The sequence below is a fragment of the Danio aesculapii genome, chromosome 18 (assembly GCF_903798145.1).
Source record: "Danio aesculapii chromosome 18, fDanAes4.1, whole genome shotgun sequence".
In the NCBI taxonomy this organism is placed as follows: Eukaryota; Metazoa; Chordata; class Actinopteri; order Cypriniformes; family Danionidae; genus Danio; species Danio aesculapii.
Window position 1 is genome coordinate 39,468,236 of NC_079452.1, and position 19,266 is coordinate 39,487,501.

The 19,266-nt window shown below is 37.3% G+C and overlaps 1 protein-coding gene across 2 annotated transcripts in view; it reads right to left on the bottom strand.

The window, feature by feature from the left end:
• Positions 1-4,396: 4,396 nt before the first annotated feature.
• srgap1a (SLIT-ROBO Rho GTPase activating protein 1a) overlaps positions 4,397-19,266 on the bottom strand; it is a 203,473-nt gene continuing 188,603 nt past the window's right edge. For both annotated transcript variants that reach the window (XM_056479034.1, XM_056479033.1), the window contains exons 21-22: positions 12,462-12,810; positions 4,397-9,589 (exon numbers count right to left, since the gene is read on the bottom strand). In XM_056479034.1, coding sequence (XP_056335009.1) covers positions 9,203-9,589; positions 12,462-12,810 — 736 coding nt within the window. In that variant the 3' untranslated portion in view covers positions 4,397-9,202. The remainder of the gene's footprint in view (positions 9,590-12,461; positions 12,811-19,266) is intronic.

Genomic DNA, 19,266 nt, shown 5'->3' on the forward strand with positions numbered 1-19,266 from the left:
CTTTGGCGCCCTCTCCTGACAGTCGGATAGTTTATTTATTTAGCCGACTCACTGTTGACATTTTTATTGCAATAACAGACAATTGCATTGAAAATACAGAAGAATAAGTATAATACAACAAGGCAAATATTACTTTTTGCAGAATGACAAGAGAATGACAAATTTTAAATTAGTATTACAATTGTATGACAAAGAGAAGTGAGAAAGAATAACAAAACATAAAATAGAAATATATAAAAATAAATTAAAAAGGAGAGAAAGAGAGAGAGAGAGAGAGAGAGAGAGAGAGAGAGAGAGAGAGAGAGAGCACATAAAAATAGCACAGATTAATGCAGAATATTAAATAAAGCACATGTTTTGAAGTTTCAATTGCTTTGTTGTTTATGAGACTCTGAAATGGTATTCAAGTACAGATCCAATTCTCGCTTAATATATACAACATTTGGTTTACATTTAGTATATTTACAAAAACTTGAAGCAAGGAATTGTATAATGTAAAACCCCAAAATAATATGTCTATAGCTTAAAGAAAAATCACCACAAACTTTTTGAACTACTACTGTATTCGCATTAGACCAGAAAAAACAATAACAAAGGGACATTCCCAAAATAAGTGAGCAACAGATTCAGAAGTCTCACAAAAAGAGCAAGAGATGTCAATGTCATTTTTGAATTTCTGTAAAAAAAATAATGTTTAACTGGATAAAAATCTGTGAATAGTTTTAAAAGATATTTCTTTGATTTTCTTTGTTCAAAAAACTTCTGGGGGAGTGACCGAACATACAACAATTTAATATCATCAAAAAGGTTGGAAGAAATGGAAGAGGGATTTGAGATGACAGGATCTAAAAATAAAGACCTGATTTTATGATTGGATTCAACAACAGTAGAACCGGGACTAGAGTGACATACAGAAATCAATTAATTATTATTTTTTCTAAAAAGCATACAAATCTCAGAGAAGATGGCCTTACAAACAATATTAAATTATTTTCTAGATATGGGGAGAGTATATCTTAAAGTAAAATCAGAGTAAGTAAATAAATTAGCATTGACTCACTGTTGACTTGTTCCAAACCAGTTTTAGTTTTCTTTTTCTTCTATTGAACAATATAGAAGACACAATAGATATTGAGTAATGTTGAAAACCGGTAACCATTGACATCCATAGCAGGAACAACAAATACAATGGAAATGGTTTAAACATTTTTGTGGTCAATTAAATTAAAACTGGTCTGGAACAAGTGTAGCATTATGAGTAAATGAAAAAAAAGCAATTCCTTTAACGGTTATTTAGAGGTACTGCAAGGTTTCATTTTCTTTATGAGTTAAAGTGAAACCTTTGAGTTTCTTTCTTCATTTAAACACAAAAGAAGACATTTTGAAGATGGAAACCCATAAAGACAAAAGGGGTTTTCAGGCATAACAAGTATTATTGACACTTTACATGTATTTGCATATACAATTGAAGTTAGAATTATTACTACTTTTTAAAATATTTCCCATATGATGTTTAACAGAGCAAGTTTTCACATGTTCGTTTTCACAGTATGTCTGATAATATTTGTTCTTCTGGAGAAAGTCTTATTTGTTTTATTTTAGAATAAAAGCAGTTTATAATTAAAAAAAATAAAACAATTTAAGGTCAAAATTATTAGCCCCTTTAAGCAATTTTTTTCCAAAAGTCTACAGAACAAACCATCATCATATAATAACTTGCCTAATTACACAAACCTGCTTAATTAACCTAGTTAAGGATTTAATGTCACTTTAAGCTGTATAGAAGTATCTTGAAAAATATATAATCAAATATTATTTACTGTCATCATGGCAAAGATAAAATAAATCAGTTATTAGAAATGAGTTATTAACACTATTATGTTTAGAAATGTGTTGAAAAAAAATCTTCCCTCCGTTAAACAGAAATTGGGGGAAAAAAAATAAACAGGGGGGCTATTAATTCAGGGAGACTAATAATTCTGACTTCAACTGTACATTAAAACTTGTTCATTTGATTTGCTATTTTTTTTATTTGCTTTCTGAGGTAAAATTAATGACAAAGTTATTAGGGCAAAATTTATTTTAATGACATATTGAAGGATTACGATCCAGCTTTAAAGGTTAACATTTAAAGGTTAACACATATATATATTATGTATTGTTTTATGTATTATAAACATAAAACAAATGCCAATCCTAAGAACAAAGCCGATTAAACTGTTTTATTATTGTTTAACAGTAACCATTCACAGGTTTCCAACATTTTTCATATTCTTCATTTGTGGTCAATTAAATTAAAACTGGTCTGGAACAAGAGTAGGATGATGAGTAAATGATTTTTTCTTTTCTTTTTTTGTGTTCTGTCCCTTTAACATATTTAGAGAGGTATTGCCTTAAGGTATTGAGTTAAAGTGTTCACTTTTTTAAAAGTGATTGTTCACTCATTTACTCACCTATTACTTGTTTCAAACTTTTATGAGTTTCTTTCTTCTGTTAAACACAAGAAATATGAAGAAAGCTGGAAACCTATAACCATTGATTGCCATAGGCTTCTTTTGGAAATCAATGGTTACAGGTTTTCAGCTTTCTTCAAAATATCTTCTTGTGTTCGACAGAAAAAAAACAAACTTGTAAGCGCTTAAGGGTGAGTAAAAAGTGAGATTTTTTTTTTTGGTTAACTATCCCTTTAAGCTTTTGCATATGTGGTGGGCCTTGTTAATTGCTTGCTAGTAATTAATCCAGTAGTGACGGTTTATTTTTAATTCCACATTAGCAGGTCTGTAACAACTAGAACTGATTACTGACTAACAATTGTAACTGGGTTAAAGACGAAAAGTTTTTCATACAGTTTCCATATACATTATAACATTTGATTTGATTGCTTTTTTTTTTCTGAGGTAAAATGAATTACTATACCTGTTATTTCTTTTTAGGGCAAGGCTTATCCTGATGACATATTAAAGGATCACATTGCAGCTCTAAAGGTTAACATTTAACCTAAACATGAAAAATATCCAATAAAAACACATGCTAATGCTGTCGATCAAACAGTTTTTAATTATTATTATTTAACATTGTTGTCCCTGCAAAATTATTTCCATAGTTCCAGTTTGTATCTCACCACCTCTTCACACAATAAAACTAACATGTCTTTTGTATTACTTATTTGTCATTAAAGATACATTTATCTGCTTTTGTTACAGTATGTAATAAAATTCCAAACAGATATCTTACTGTGTGTCAAAGTTACAAAATATATTTAGCATATATTTCAAATCTATATTTACAGAAAAATATACATTTTAAAAAGCATATGTCTATCCTTTAGGCTAAACTTCATATCCATAATCCAAACATATTTCCATCTGAGGCTGATTCCCTTCTTATGGTTTTTTCCACCCACTGAATTGATTGAGAGGTGCCATGTCTCTATAATAACATGTCCACAGAATTTTTTGTTGCCAATAAAATGGGAGTAAACCATATGTTACAACACTCTGTGATCAGCTGCACCTCAATAATTATCTTTATAAGTTTGAAACGTTTTTAAAACAGAGCATGTTTGTAAAAAAAGAAAAAGAGAATAAAATCGCTGTAATTCCTTACCAATATAATCCCCACGGCCTCATGGTGTCAGTAAATGTGCATATGTGTATGTATGTGTGTGTACTGCAAACGTCATTTGTGTGTGACTCATCATTTCAGAAAGGCTTGAATAAACTCCACCACAAATACATCAGACTTACTTGGTATTTTTGACTCGTAATCTTATTTCAGCTTCATCCAAGTCTGTTTCTGTCACTGACTGCTGTTTATCTGACGAAACGAATGATGAGAAACCGACATGCAGGTGGGAACGGTGGGCGGGGAGAAGCAGCTCATTTGGATTTAAAGCCACAGGCTACAAAAACCCATTCTCATAAGACAGCAAAATGGGCAGATTCTATATTATATAATAAATAATCTGATGGGTATTTTGAGCTGAAACTTTACAGACACATTCTGGAGACACCAAATGCTTATTTTACATCTCGTAAAGGGGGTAAAATACATTCAGTGCCCTTAAACTTTTGTGGCTATATTTTGTTGTTAGAGAGGCCTTATGCAATGAGTGTCAATGAACATTGTTGATTCTTACGTTGAAAAAACAATAAACGCTTTGCTTGTACAGATGCAGTTCCAGGTAAAGCATCATTTGTGCATTTTTAACTTCAAATCCAATCTTACCATCATTAAAAAAAGCAGCACAGTCTGAAGATGAGCAGGAAATACAAGCCTTCTTGAACTGACCAAACTATGTCCTTTATTAGAAAGACGGCGCAGTCCTCCAAGAGCTCTACAACTTGTTAGGATGTTACATGCCAAATATACAGTCTTACATAAAAGTGCAATGTCACAATGGATGAGCAGTATTTTTATTATTTGATCATTCTTACAACTCAATAAACAGAACAACGTTAGTAATAATTTATTTACCATAACCCCTAGCCACTCTCTATGCTGAATCTGAAGTAAGAATGCCACGGCACAGAGGACGTTTGTATGAAGTTCCTCTAAAACATTTTTTAAAGGCACTTTCACAAGTACATAGTACAGAGATGTGCATGGACACACTGATTAAACAGCAAATAAGAACAGAGATTCTGCTACGGTGTGTAGTTCAGCGGGGAGAACATTTCTCAAGGCTTTAGCTGAGAGACAGACCATCTCAAACATCAATGTAAAGTACATTCTTAAAAAAAAAAAAAAGAAAGAAAATAAAACACTTGCTTGTAATATAAATTGGTAATCAAAAGGCTTTCGTATTGTATGTTATTTATAACGTTGCTTAAAAACAGGCATTGCTTATATTTCTCGTAAGGTTAGGTACATTTTGGTTCAGAGGTGGACAATTTTGTCATTATCCACACATTTAGCATATTCTACCTAAATATGAGTAAACTGTTGTGTAATTATTAGTGAATACAGTACACACATACATACACGCAGACACAGTAAGTTATTGTCATTATAATGTGAAAGTTGACGATGCGAAATCCCAGATCTTTTATGTTGGAGTGAAAACACATTGTAGTGATGGACGCTATATATGTAATTCTTTGTCTTTGGATACCTTGAGTGGCTGACTAACTTAGAGGAACAGTTCTCCTAAAAATGAGACACAGCTTTTAATTTTTCACCCTCAGGCCTTCTAATAAGTAGGTGAATAAAACCAAGGTGCTTGATTGTTTTATATACACGGTACACTCCCTTACAAAAGTCTTGTCGTTGATAATAGGTGTAAGAGCAACAAATAATAACTTGACTTCTAGCTGTTGATCAATTGGAAAAGTGACAGAAGGTAGATTTTTCAGATGAATCATCTGTTGAACTGCATCCCAATCATCACACATACTGCAGAAGACCTATTGGAGCTAGCATGGACCCAAGATTCTTACAGAAATCAGTCAAGTTGGGTGAAGAAAAAAAAATATCATGGTTTGGGGTTACATTCTGTATTGGGCGTGCAAGAAATCTGCAGAGTGGATGGCAACATCAACAGCCTGAGGTATCAAGACATTTGTGGCCACCAGAGATGAACATTATTGAGCATGTTTGGAGTAAGATAGAGGAGGCATTGAAGATGAATATGAGGCCTTTGCCTTTCATATAAGCCACTTCTGATGATGATCAACTAGAAGTCAAGTTATTATGTGTTGTTCCTAAAACTTGGATAGGCAACAAGACTTTTGTGAGGTAGTATATATAACGGGGAGGGGTTGGATTTTTCATTTATTTGTGAAAGAAAATGTCTAAACTCAATGGAAATTAAAACTAAAATCCACCCTCATAACAATGGCAAGACTTCTGTATAAGTTAGAGCAGTGTTTCTCAACCATGTTCCTGGAGAACCACCAGCTCTGCACATTGTCCATGTCTCCTTAACCAAACACAGCTGATTTAGATCATCAGCTCATTAGCAGAGACTTAAAGACCTGTAATGGGTGTGACAGACAAAGGAGATATCCAAAACATGCAGTGTTGGTGGTCCTCCAAAATCGTGGTTAGGAGTTACAGTTTGTATAGAGAAAAATAAAAATGGTCCTAATACTGACCCCTGTGGGATGCCGCATATTAAGACATGGTTTCACAAGCAGCTGGCCGAACCTGAAGATGTGAATTAATAAGAATGTGGATAATAATAATTTCTTGAACATCATTTTGCTTCTCAATGTATCATTATGAGTTATGTCTATAAATGTAGTTTTGCCTGTTTATGTTTTATTGACCTTAAAAGTGGCAGGTTAGTCTTAGTCATTCATAAAGAGGAAGTCAATGGGTGATTGACTTCCATTTTATGAATGACTAAAGACCACATTTACAGCTAAAAATCTCATTTAAATGTCGACCATTTCAATATGGTCATGTCATTGGCCTATGAACATTTCCTGCTTGTTGTCAAACAATTTCATAACTACATCAAGATGCAATTCAATCATAACTTAAAATTAAAATAGCTATAATAACATTATTTATCAATATGCAGAACTTGCAGCTTTGGAAATTAAAATGTAAAAAAGGAATTACGTTAGGACCGTTGTTATTATTTACACCTCTCAAAATTGTCTATTAAAGAGAGTCACCTACATCTTAAAGGCCTAAAGATGAGAAACTAACAGAAAATGTTCATTTTTGTATTAACTATCCCTTTAATTTGAGCGTGGTGCTGTTTGTGACATTATTACAAAGGGTTCAATGAAACAGCACTCTTTCATGAAAGCACTGCAGTAACAGTCTCTGAGTCCATGGCTATTGGCATCATTCCCTTGTTTGGAGAAACAACAAGAAATATTGCCTTGAAAGTTTCTAGAAAAGTACTTGCATATGACAACTAAAAGGATTATCGTTCATGCTTATAGGACAGAACTGAGCCGAGCGTTTTAGACAGCTAAGCAGACAAGGAAAAGATCCTCAAAGCCTATCCGCATCAAACTCTAAGCAGCACTTGAAGAACTTGACTTTTTCTCTTTTTTTTGGCAGCTAGACTTTACTATTCACACATTACATCTAATTAAGCAGATAGATACTAAAAAAATATCGTTTATAGTGAGTGGATGTTCCAAACTGACAAGAAAGTACATAAAAAGAGAAATGAAATTTAAAAAGTGTACATTTATATACACAATATATATAGTTCTTTCATTCTAAATAAGAAAAACAAGTACTTGAAATACGTAAATTAAAAAAAAAAAAAAAACGTTCTTCAAAATTAAGCAGATGTGGTTTTTTACGCAAACTCCCTGGGCGTTTATTCAAATATTACTATCAAAAATATAATATTCAAACTAAAAGCCTCGCTGATACAACTTAACATCAACAGCCAATCAGGAAGGGCAGAAGATGTGACATCACATGCCCTTATATGGCAGTGTGCTTCCAAACCTTAGCATTCCACACATCCTCACTTCAAAAAGCCCTGACGAATTAAACACTCTGAGATGTAAAGACACATTTTCCACAATCCTAATGCTGTAAACAGAGGAACCAAAGACCCTGCTTAGTTTCCGTAGTTATTAGTATTCACATTTAGCAGTGTTTCTAGTGGATGTAAACTACTGATATACAAAAAGTCACCTTGAAAGGGATAGATCAGACAGAAATGAAAATTCTCTCATCATTTACTTAAGACGTTCAAAGCCTGTTTGAGTTTCTTTCTTCACACAAAATAATAGATTATGAAATATCCCGGAAACCAGTAGCCATTGACTTCCATAGCTACACTTAAAAAAAAAAAAAATCTGTAATTTTATGCTTTATTTCCGGCAGCTGGGGTGCCGAAAGAAAAAGCGTAAAATAACGGGTGTTAAATTACAGAAATTTACGGCAAAATAACAGAGGTTGAATTATAGAAATTTACCAGGAAATTAAATTGAAGGAAATTTCTGTAACTTAATGTCCGTTATTTTATGGTAAATTTCTGTAATTTAACAGCTGTTATTTTACATTAAATAACGTTATTAAACCATAAAATTACAGATTTTCTTTTTACAATATACTGGTTTCCAACATACTTCAAAATATCTTAATTTCAAGCAGGAAACCCAAACTGGTTTTAAACCTCTTGAGTAAATAATGACCGAAATTTAATCTCTGGGTGAACAATCCTGCTAACAACAAAGGAAGCTGTAGTGAATTTGTTGCTTTCTTTAAAATCATTGTCAGAACTCCTTAATCTATTGACATAGGGTATTAAAGTGTCGCATAAGCATGCAAAAGTTTTTGGATACACATACATTGCTTCATTAAGTTGCAGGTGTCTCTAAAATATCCACTTACGCACAGAAATCAAGAAATTCGAACTCTCTGAGATAGTAAACATCAGTTTAACTAACTCTGCTCTTCCTCTGAATCATGCTTAGTGGCTGACGTAATTCTACGTTTATTAATAATCCCTATAATAGTGTTGGAATATTACACACACTACATTCAATACTACCTCATTAAAGGAACGGTTCACCCAAAAATGAAAATCGTTTACTCAACCTCCACTTGTTTTAAGCTTGTATGAGTTTGTTTCTTCTGCTGAGCACAGATATTTTAAAGAACTTAAAGGAATAGTTTCCAAAAATAAAGAAAATTCTCACTATTTACTCTCCTTCAAGTGATTACAATACTTTATGGGGTTTTTTTTTCTGTTGAACAGAAAAGAAGATATTTTGATGAAAGCTAAAATCAGGTAACCATTGACTTCCATAGTAAAAAAAAAAAAAAAATAATAGTAATAAACATAACTGTATGGAAGTCAATGACTCCTGGAGGTACATTTCTTCTTTTTTGTTGAACAGAAGAAGGTCAGACAGGTTTGTAATAAGTGAAGAATGAGTAAATGATGACAGAATTTTTCATTTTTGGGTTAACTACTGCTTTAAGTAGCCAAACAACTGTCAATCCCTATTGACTTATACAGTATTCTTATGGAATTCCATGGGCATTCTTCAAAATATCTTCTTTTGTGTTCAGCGGAGTAAATAAAAGGTGAGTAGATCTTCATTTTTGAGTGAACTATCCCCAAAAATGACTGAACCACAGTACTTTAAATACCTATATTTGCTTTAGTCTACTTTCCAAAGCGAATGAAATGTTGCAGAATGAAGAAATGACTCTGGCTCTGACTGCAGTGGTCCAAATCTCACGATTTCTCCTCTCCGTCCCTGAAAAATCCTCACATGGTGCAGGATTTGTCCAATGGATCCTGTGGAGGAGCCGCCGGATGCTGCGCCGCTCCAGTTTTGGGCACCGGCACCATGGGTTTGGGCCGCAGGGTGGGCGGTTTGAGCTGTACCCCCATACGAGGCGCCACCGCAGGCTTGAAGGTGCTCATGGTGTCGCTGGAGGAGCTGGTGCTGCGGCGCATGGACAGCTCGGTGCCGGCAGGCCGCAGCAGGAGGCCATGGAGCTGGCTGAGGGACTCGGTGGAGCTGGCCGGGGTGGGAGCGTTCTTCATCTGCTCCAGGGTGTCCAGCACCACGTCTGGAGCGTGTTTGGCGGAGCTCTGGCGCTCCAGCTCCTTCAGCTCATTCAGAGCAGTGTTCATCGTCTCCTCTATGTCCTGCAACACAGAGAATGGATGTTAGAGTGAAGAATCCTTTTGTTTCGAATCAGTGGTTTTAGAGCACGTATCAAATTGACAAGGTCTTGTGTTTTCAAATGGGAATTCGTTATGTCATAAGTGTTTCCAAACATTTAGAAAATTTAATGGTTATCCACTTGAGAGCTGTAATATATGGAAGCTCGTTTCCGCCACTAAATGATAAAAAAAAAAAATTAATTAAAAAAATTATAAAGTCAGAATTGTGAGTTTTAAAGTTGACTTAACTCGCAATTCTGACTTAATAACTTGCAATTCTGACTTAATAACTTGCAATTCTGACTTAATAACTCGCAATTCTGACTTAACTCAGACTTTATATTTCAGAATTGCGACTTTATAACTCAGAATTCTGACTTAATAAATCGCAATTCTGAATTAACTCAGAATTCTGACTTTATAACTCAGAATTGCGACTATAACTCAGAACTATGGCTTAATAATGCAGAATTCTGATTTAATAAATCGGAATTCTGACTTAATAACTCAGAATTCTGACTTTATAACTCAGAATTCTGACTTTATAACTTTATAATTTTCTTTTTATTTTATTTAATTTTTTTATTCAGTAGAGGAAGTGCTCCCATACTAATACCTGTAATCCCATAAAATAGACATTAATATTGCAGGTTCATTCAGATCGCCCCCAAGTGGTAAATTACTGAACAGTTTTTTTCAAGATCAGATCAGTTTTACAAGTTTGTAGACATTTGTAAAATAAATTTAGATGATGAGCTAAGTTAATTTAAAGGTTCTACTTCCCATTTAAACTTAGTAAAATGTTTGAAAATGTCGATTCTAATTCATGTTTTTTTCTGCTATGTGTTTATGTGTCATGTGTTTTTCTGTTTTTTTAGTCTAGGATTTTTTTAAAGATATTAGATGGTGAGCTAAGTTCATTTATAGCTTCTACTTTCAATTTAAAGTATTCGCAGTATGTTTGAAAAAGTCAATTCTAATGCATGTTTTCGTTGCATTTACAAGGTTTTGACCACTAAGTGTCCCTAGCATGTGCTGTTTTGAACGATTCAAAAGAGAGAATCGTTAAGAAAAATTATAAACAATTAAATCAGTTGTTTTGAAAATCAGCATTCAAAACAGCACATGCTAGGTATACATGGTGGTCAAAACTGCGTAAATGCATATTACTCAGTATTTAAATAAATAGTTGGACTATATCAAGGACACCTAAAATAAAGTCGAACTCAAATTTTTTATAACAGTAATCATGCAACATGGCAATACAAGCAGACAATACAATGCTAGGAAAGCTGAATTAAATGTACAGTACTTTCAATATGAAACGATCAGGTTGTTAGTATTAAAGATGAGTTAAACAATGAGTATTAGAGAAACTGTAAATGTTGTGAGGCTAGAAGGGGTCATATTTGTTTCAGAATTATTTTGCCTTTTTTACATTTGAAATGATTAATATTGTAAATTAATATGAATTAAATATGCCATATTCATGAAGCACAAGCAGACTAAATTTGTTTGTAAACCTATTTTCACTGCAAGACTTATAAAACACTTAATACAATATCCAGGTTTGCTTTTTGTTGACTTTAAAAAGGGGCAGCTAACTTTTTCTTCAAGAATTATTCAAGATTCTTTTTATCTTAAAATAATTACTTAAAAACAGGTCTAATTTTAAGAGAATGATATTGTTTAATCAACCATAATAATAATAATAATAATAATAATAATAATAATAATAATAATAATAATAATAATAATAATAATAATAATAATAACAACAAAATGTTAAAATAAGGTATGTTAACTAAACACTAATGTTTTTTTAACTAAAAACATGAACTTAACATGAAATAAAAATTGAACATCCTGTTGTTATTTATTTCTTCTTAAAACCAATAATTTAAAAATGAGCAAAATGTTCCTAAAAACTTTCAAATAAAATAATAAATAAATGAAAAATTAAACAAAAATCAAATAAATACTATAAAGTCATAGACATTTCTATAACTCATTCATTAATTTTCCTTAGTCCCTTATCAGAGTTCGTCACAGTGTAATGAACCGCCAACTATTCTGGCAAATGCCCTTCCAGCCACAACCCAGTACTGGGAAACACGCAAGCTTTTTAACAGTCGCACGCATTACATTACCTGTAATGCGTCATCCTCTCATTCGGTATTTACCTGCTTTCTTTTGCTTGTGCTGCTTTTCGATTCTAAGATCACATTGCACAAATATTTGGCCATCCTTTTTGTCGAACCCTGCTTTTAAGAAAACTACAATTTGTAAATTATTTTCAACCAGCCAAAGTGGTTAGTGGGAGTGTCTGTCTAACCTGCCACAGCTGAAATCTTTCCGCATTTGGTGGGTTGGCGGATGTTAATGTCAAGCCCTGACTACGGCCAATTTACAGTACTTCATTCAATTTACTTATAACGCATGTTTTTAGACTGTGGGGGAAACCGGAGCACCCGCAGGAAACCCACGCCAGCACAGGAAGAACATGCAAACTCCACATAGAAATGACACCGGGCTCAGCCGGGACTCAAATCAGCGACCTTCTTGCTGTGAGGTGACAGTGCTAACCACTGAGCCAACGTGCTGCCTCTCCATAACTCAAAAAGTGTAATCAAAAGTGATTAAATGTAATTTATGAAAATCCCCTGTAAATTAAATGTTGACTAATTAACCAAGTAGTCTCTGCCTGTGCTTCATTAATGAGGCCCAGTGTGTGAATGTGTGTGTGTTGCAGATGTCATTAGTCATTAGTACCAGGAGGCAGTAACTGACTATGTTACAGGGCAGGGCCTGCAGCGCATGGTGTGAGTGGCGTCGTCGCTCGCCTCCCGCTGACCTGTGCGATGCTCTCGGGGTCCAGACTCTTGACATGCGACTCGCTGAAGCTGCTGTACTGGCCTGAAGAGGTGGACCTGCGGATTGGTGGACTCTCCATCTTCTTCATGGACTCGTGGCGGCTGATGTTAGTCAGGCTGCCGTGGCCTGTCCGCCGGCGTCTCTCTGGACTGTCCATAGGCATGTGTGCTCGGCCCCTCAGAAGGTCCCGCGGGCTGTAGTGGCCCATCACTGGAGAGCCCAGATCTGGGTTGGTATGGCTGCTGTGGTGGGACGGGTGGACGAGGCAGTGGGCGTCAGTTGGGCGAGCCGGAGGTCTGCGGGTTGGAGGGTCACTTCTCTTTCTGTGCCTGGTAAATGGAGAGAAATATGTAAGGAGTAATTCAACAGCCATATCATCCTGTTCAACAGGGTCATGTGATTGGAAAGTGATTTGGGTGTAAAGCAATATAACGTATACAGTTAAAGTTAAAATTATTAGCCATCCTGTTAATTTTTGTTGTTTTCAAATATTTCCCAAAGTATGTTTAACAGAGCAAGAAATTTACACAGTATTTCCTATAATATTTTTTTCAGCTAGAATAAAACCAGTTTGAATTTTTTTTAAAACCATTTAAGGTCAATATTATGGCCTGTTTCCACTGAGTGGTATGGTACGGATCGGTTTGGGACACTTTTATGGCCGTTTCCACTGTTAAAAGGTACCTAAAAGCGAACCGTACCGTACCAATTTTTGGATACCCTTTGCAAAGGGTACCTAGCACAGCAAATAGGTACCAAAAGTTGGAGATAGAGGCGCAGCTGAACGCTATGGGTTTACAGAGATACGTCACTTACGCATCCACAAGCAGAGAATGAAAACAAAGAAACCGCCATTTTTAAATACACAGCAAAGTCATTACACCTAAATAATATATACATATAATAACGAACCATGTTGACCTGAGCTCAAACAAACCTTGTCGTTGTCTTGATGAACAGCCACAAAGCCAAGAAGAACAAAATATGCTGTATACTGTTTTTGTTTTACGAGGCTGTCTAAAAGTGCGAGCGTTTTCACTTTCTCCAGGGAGCTTGCGATCACTCACGCGAACGTCTATATTTGAAGTAGCAACTTCTTGATAATAATCAGCATGTGATTATTGAAGTGATTCTCACACCCGATCTTTTCAGAAATGGACAAACGCAAGAGTAAAGGGCAAAAAATACAAAGGAGAAGCCGGAAAAACAAAGGAGCAAATGATTCAACCAACCTAAACCATGAACAAACTGCCATGTTTATCATCACCTTTTGCACTATTATAAACTTGGAATGACGGAATTAGCCTCTAACAAGAGGTTACATGCGCTGGTGAAGACACATATGAGAGATTTGCACTGACTATGGTTTATATTTTGTTGGCAATTTCAGCAGGATAGCGCTCCTTCTCATACTTCAGCCTCCACAACAAAGTTCCTGAAGGCAAAGAAGGTCAAGGTGCTCCAGGATCGGCCAGCCCAATCACCAGACATGAACATTATTGAGCATGCCAGGGGTAAGATGAAGGAGGAAGCATTAAAGATGAATCCAAAGAATCTTGATATACTCTGGGAGTCCTGCAAGAACGCTTTCTTTTCCATTTCAGATGACTTTATTAGTAAGTTATTTGAGGCATTGCAGAGATGTATGGATGCAGTCCTCCAAGCTCATGGGAGTCATACACAATATTAATTCTTTTTCCACTGCAGCATGACTTTATATTCTATACTGTACATTACTTCTGTTAAGTGACAAGACTTTTGTCTAAGCAAAGTCAGACCTTACTGTCCTAATTAAATAATTAAAAATCAAGGCATGATCATATTTTATTTTGGTAAAATAAGCGTAATCTAGAGGCCTTTGCCTTTCATATAAGCCACTTCTGATACCAAATGATCAACTAGAAATCAAGATATTATTTGTTGTTCCCTAAAACTTGGATAAGCGACAAGACTTTTCTCAGGTAGTAAATCATCCCCACATCTAAAGACACATATGTTGTATTTCAAGACATTTGTCAGGTTTTTGTCCTCAAACTGCTCCTGTGTGTAGGACTAGTTTCTTAAGCATCTCATCCAAAGCTTGTTTTGATATGAATAATAGTTCTGTCCCAAATCACTCACAATGCACTTAATTATACACTAAACAGTGTAGTGAATGTGTTTAGTGTTCTCCCAAATTAAACAGCAGTGTTTTTTGACCATTTCCCAGTCAACGGTTGCCAAATTAGTGAAATAAATGACCAAACTGTGAGCGTTGAGGGCATGAAGTGTGTAACATTACACACTTCTTTTTATTGAATGAAAAAAAGCCCATCATCGTACGGGTTTTTAAAATGTTTAAAAAAAAAAAAAAAAAAACTCTTTTTTTTTCCTTACACTATTTATTCTAAAAAAGGGCATAGAGTAGTGCGCAAGTACGCGATTTGGGATGCAACCTTAACTTACTGTTGTAGGCTGTGAAATCATTCAGTGTAGTGATATGCGGTCAAGACCTGCCGGGAACTACTTTAGCTGTGCGTTTAACTGAAAATACTTGCATGATGTTCATCAGCCAATCAGATTTATGTATTCAACAGCCCCAACAGTACAATTCACATTATATGTGTTACATTTATTTGTATACATGATTAAATAAACACCTTTTGTCAGAGGTTTGGAGAACACTGTGAATCATGTTAGCGTAATGCTAAGTAGCAGACACCTTGCTAGCCTTCACATTGCTGCATTTGGCAGCATCAGCGTGCTTTAACCTTCAGTGCTGATACATAAGGATCTACACTACAGAATGTCTGTGGTAAGACTTACAGCCTGACAAGAAAAAGCTTAGCAGGAGTCATAATGATGAATGATGGCTGAGAATATGACAGGATTAACTGCAAGAGTTACTCAGAAGATGCCCGATGCCAGGAAACCAAAGAGGTTTTTAAAGTGAAAATGTCAACATTTTGGCATAGATACTGTAGTCCATCCATATAGTTTATATTTGTCATGCAAAAGTCAGAATGTGTTTTTAGAGACAACATTATCAGTAAAAAGCGTCTAACGAAATTATAAACATATTGTCAAGACTAAAGAATCATCAAAAAACATCACGTACCAACAAACATAAGCTGGAATAAAAAAAGTGCAACTTTTATCTTCTAAAAATAAACAAAACTAACACAAATGACAAGAAGCACAGAACACAATGAATTCAGCTATAAGACGTACCTGCAAACACTCCCGTTTTTCCTGGGAGTCTCCAGTATTTAAGACCCATCTCCCACCACCCTCCCGTTTTGTTATTTCGTTTAGAATACGCTCGTAATTTCACCCCATCCCCCACCTGGTCCTCAAATTTGTGGTACAGTCTGTAAAACTCCCAGGTCGCTAACTTTGGTGTAGTATCCGATTACAGTGGCCGCCTGAAACCCACTCCATAGTACAGTTACTAACACCACAGAATAGTTATTAACCCGTTTCTCAACAGTTTTATACAAACACCTCACCTCCGAACACCACCCCACCGCCCCGCTCTTTCAGATTTTCAGAGACACATGTTGTCAGGTATGTTATAAGAACTTAAATGAAAATTGAAAATAAAATAAATAAAAATTTATCTAAAATATGTATAATTTTTATAATGGTAAATGAAATTTAGAAACCCACACACATGCTGGTATTGGTGGTTTATGAGAACTCCATAGCCATAATGTCATATCCATATCATTATACGACAGACGGTCCTCGTCAAAAACCAAAACCAGCACACGCACGCACGCACAAACACACACAGGTATTTGTGGTTTATGAGGACTCTCCATCGGTATAATGCAATTCCATATCATTATACAAAAGACTGTCCTGGTAACCCCCTAAAACCAGCACACACACAGGTTTGTTTTTGTGAATTGTAGGGACATTACATGGGTTTCCATTGTTTTTATACTGTAAAAAGTGCACTCAAAAATGATGTTTGCAGTTTGTTCAAATAACTTACTTAAATCACGCTGAAACAACACAACTCTTGAGGTTTTTTGGGACAACTTGTTTTATGTTCAATCCACTTACTTAAAATAGACCTAATCAATTAAGTTAGTTTCTTCATGCTGTCCCAACACAAATGGATTGTGTGGAACCAAGCATTTTTGTATCACCCTACCCCAACCCCTAAACCCAACCCTCACAAGAAAATGTGTAGTTTTACTTTCTGAACAAAAAAAATCTTTCAGTATGATTTATAAACTCATGTTCATCAGCAATGCCCTCAAATTTACCACCTTCTTGAAATACATGTGTCATAGCCATGTAGTTATACAGATTTGCATCCTGATTGTTATGAAGCGGACAGGAGACAGAGGTAAGGAAACGTTAGGGTGTTTATTAAATGACAACAAGGAGCACATGAAGGATAGCCAGGAGGATCAGGAATGATGTTGGGGTCTTTTCCTCCGTGGCTGGGTAACAGGAATACACGAGGATGGACAGCACACACCAGATACAGCTGACAGAGGATGACACAGACTTGGAAGGACTGGAAGACAGGACGATTCGGGTGGACCAGGAAGACTAGGAGGAATACAAAGAGAACAGGTAAGTAAAGCGTTTGTTTTAGCTGAGGATGACTACGCTGAGTGGTCGCTCAGTTGTCCGCTTTCGTCGAGACGAGCCCGGACAATGAGCGACTGGAGTGCTGTGCTTTTATCTGGTGCTCGTGAATGTGATGCAGCTGTGTGCTCATTAGAAGTCAGGTGATGGTGATCTTCGTGAGTGGGGATCGTGAGAGCCTGACCAATCCGTGACAGTACCCCCCTCCCCAGGGCCCGCTCCTGAGGGCCGACACCTCCGACGCCGTGGTGGTCTCCCTCTGCCTCTAGGCGCTGGGAACTCAGGGTGGCTCTCATGAAACTCCACCATGAGACTAGGATCGAGAATATCAGCTCTGGGAACCCATGTCCTTTCTTCGGGGCCGTACCCTTCCCAGTCCACCAGGTACTCCAACTGGCCACCACGACGTCGGGAACGCAAGATCTCCTTCACTGCGTAGACGGCTCCTTCTTCTAGGAGCAGTGGAGGAGGGGGTTCCTCTTCGTGGTCAGGCTCTGTGGAGGGAAGAACAGGATCGTGATAGGGTTTCAGGAGTGATACGTGGAATGTAGGGTGAATACGGTAGTGAGAGGGTAATTGTAGTTTGTAGGTGACGGGGTTAACCTGTTCCACGATGGTGAAGGGACCAACAAATCGGGGACTTAACTTGCGAGAGGGCAGTCGCATGCGTATGTCCCGGGTGGATAGCCACACCTTTTGTCCGGGTGTGTATCTGGGTTCTTCAGACCTTCTTCTATCGGCGGTTACCTTGCTTCGACGGACTGCCCTCTGCAGATGTTGATGAGCCTCGTCCCAGACTCTCTCGCTCTCCCGGAACCAGTGATCCACTGCGGGGACATCAGATGGTTCGCCATCCCAGGGAAAGAGCGGTGGTTGGAAGCCCAGGACGCACTGGAATGGCGTGAGTCCGGTGGAGGGTTGCCGCAGTGAATTTTGGGCATATTCTGCCCAGCCCAAATACTGGCTCCAGGAGCTCTGGTGACCACTGCAGAAGGTCCTCAGGAACCGTCCCACCTCCTGAATCTTCCTCTCTGTCTGCCCGTTGGTTTGGGGATGATATCCAGAAGAGAGGCTGACGGCCACACCTAGGAGCTTGAAGAAGGCTTTCCATAGACGTGAGATGAACTGTGGACCTCTGTCCGACACAATATCTTCTGGAATACCAAATGACCTGAAGACTTGATTAAAGATATTGTCGGCTGTTTCAAAGGCTGTGGGAAGACCTTTCAGAGGGATTAGTTTGACAAACTTTGAGAATCTATCTACGATGACTAGAATACAGGTATTACCTTCTGACGAGGGGAGGTCAGTGATAAAGTCCACTCCTAGGTGTGACCAGGGACGGTTCGGAATCGGCAAGGGATGGAGCTTTCCAGCGGGTAGATGACGTGGGCTCTTGGATTGGGCACAGTCCTTACAGCCCTGAACATATTGCCTCACATCCCTTGCCATGTTTGGCCACCAGAATCGTTGGGATACTAGCGAGAGAGTATTGTTGATCCCTGGATGTCCAGTGCCTAGCGAGGTATGTAAGGAGTGGATCAGATCTACCCGGTGTTCAGGTGGTATGAACTGCCGATGAGGAGGGCATCCCGGCGGAGCAGGGGCTTCCGGAGTGGCAACGACTGGAGGAGCGTTCCAGGTGATCGGACAAATGGAGATGTGTTCGGGAAGAATCTTCGTTGGGAGTTCTTCATGATCGTGATGCTCGTGTAAACGAGAGAGAGCGTCTGCTCTTAGATTCTTGGGTCCTGGACGATAGGAAATGGAGAAATCAAAACGTGAGAAGAAAAGTGACCATCTGGCTTGACGTGGACATAGTCTCTTGGCCTCTTTGATATATTGGAGGTTTTTGTGATCTGTGATCACCTGGAACGGATGTTTGGCTCCCTCCAACCAGTGACGCCACTCCTCCAAGGCTAGCTTGATTGCTAGAAGCTCCCTGTCTCCTATGCTGTAATTCTGCTCCGCCGGGCTCAACTTCCGAGAGAAATAGGCACAGGGATGCAGTCGGGGCGGTGTATCATGATGTTGGGATAATACTGCCCCGACGCCGGTGGTGGATGCGTCCACTTCCACCACGAAAGGAAGATTTGGGTCAGGATGAGTCAGGAGTGGGGCCCTTGTGAACTCCTTCTTAAGAAGGCGGAAGGCTGCGGCTGCTTCTTTGGTCCACTCCAGTCCTTTGGGTTTACCCT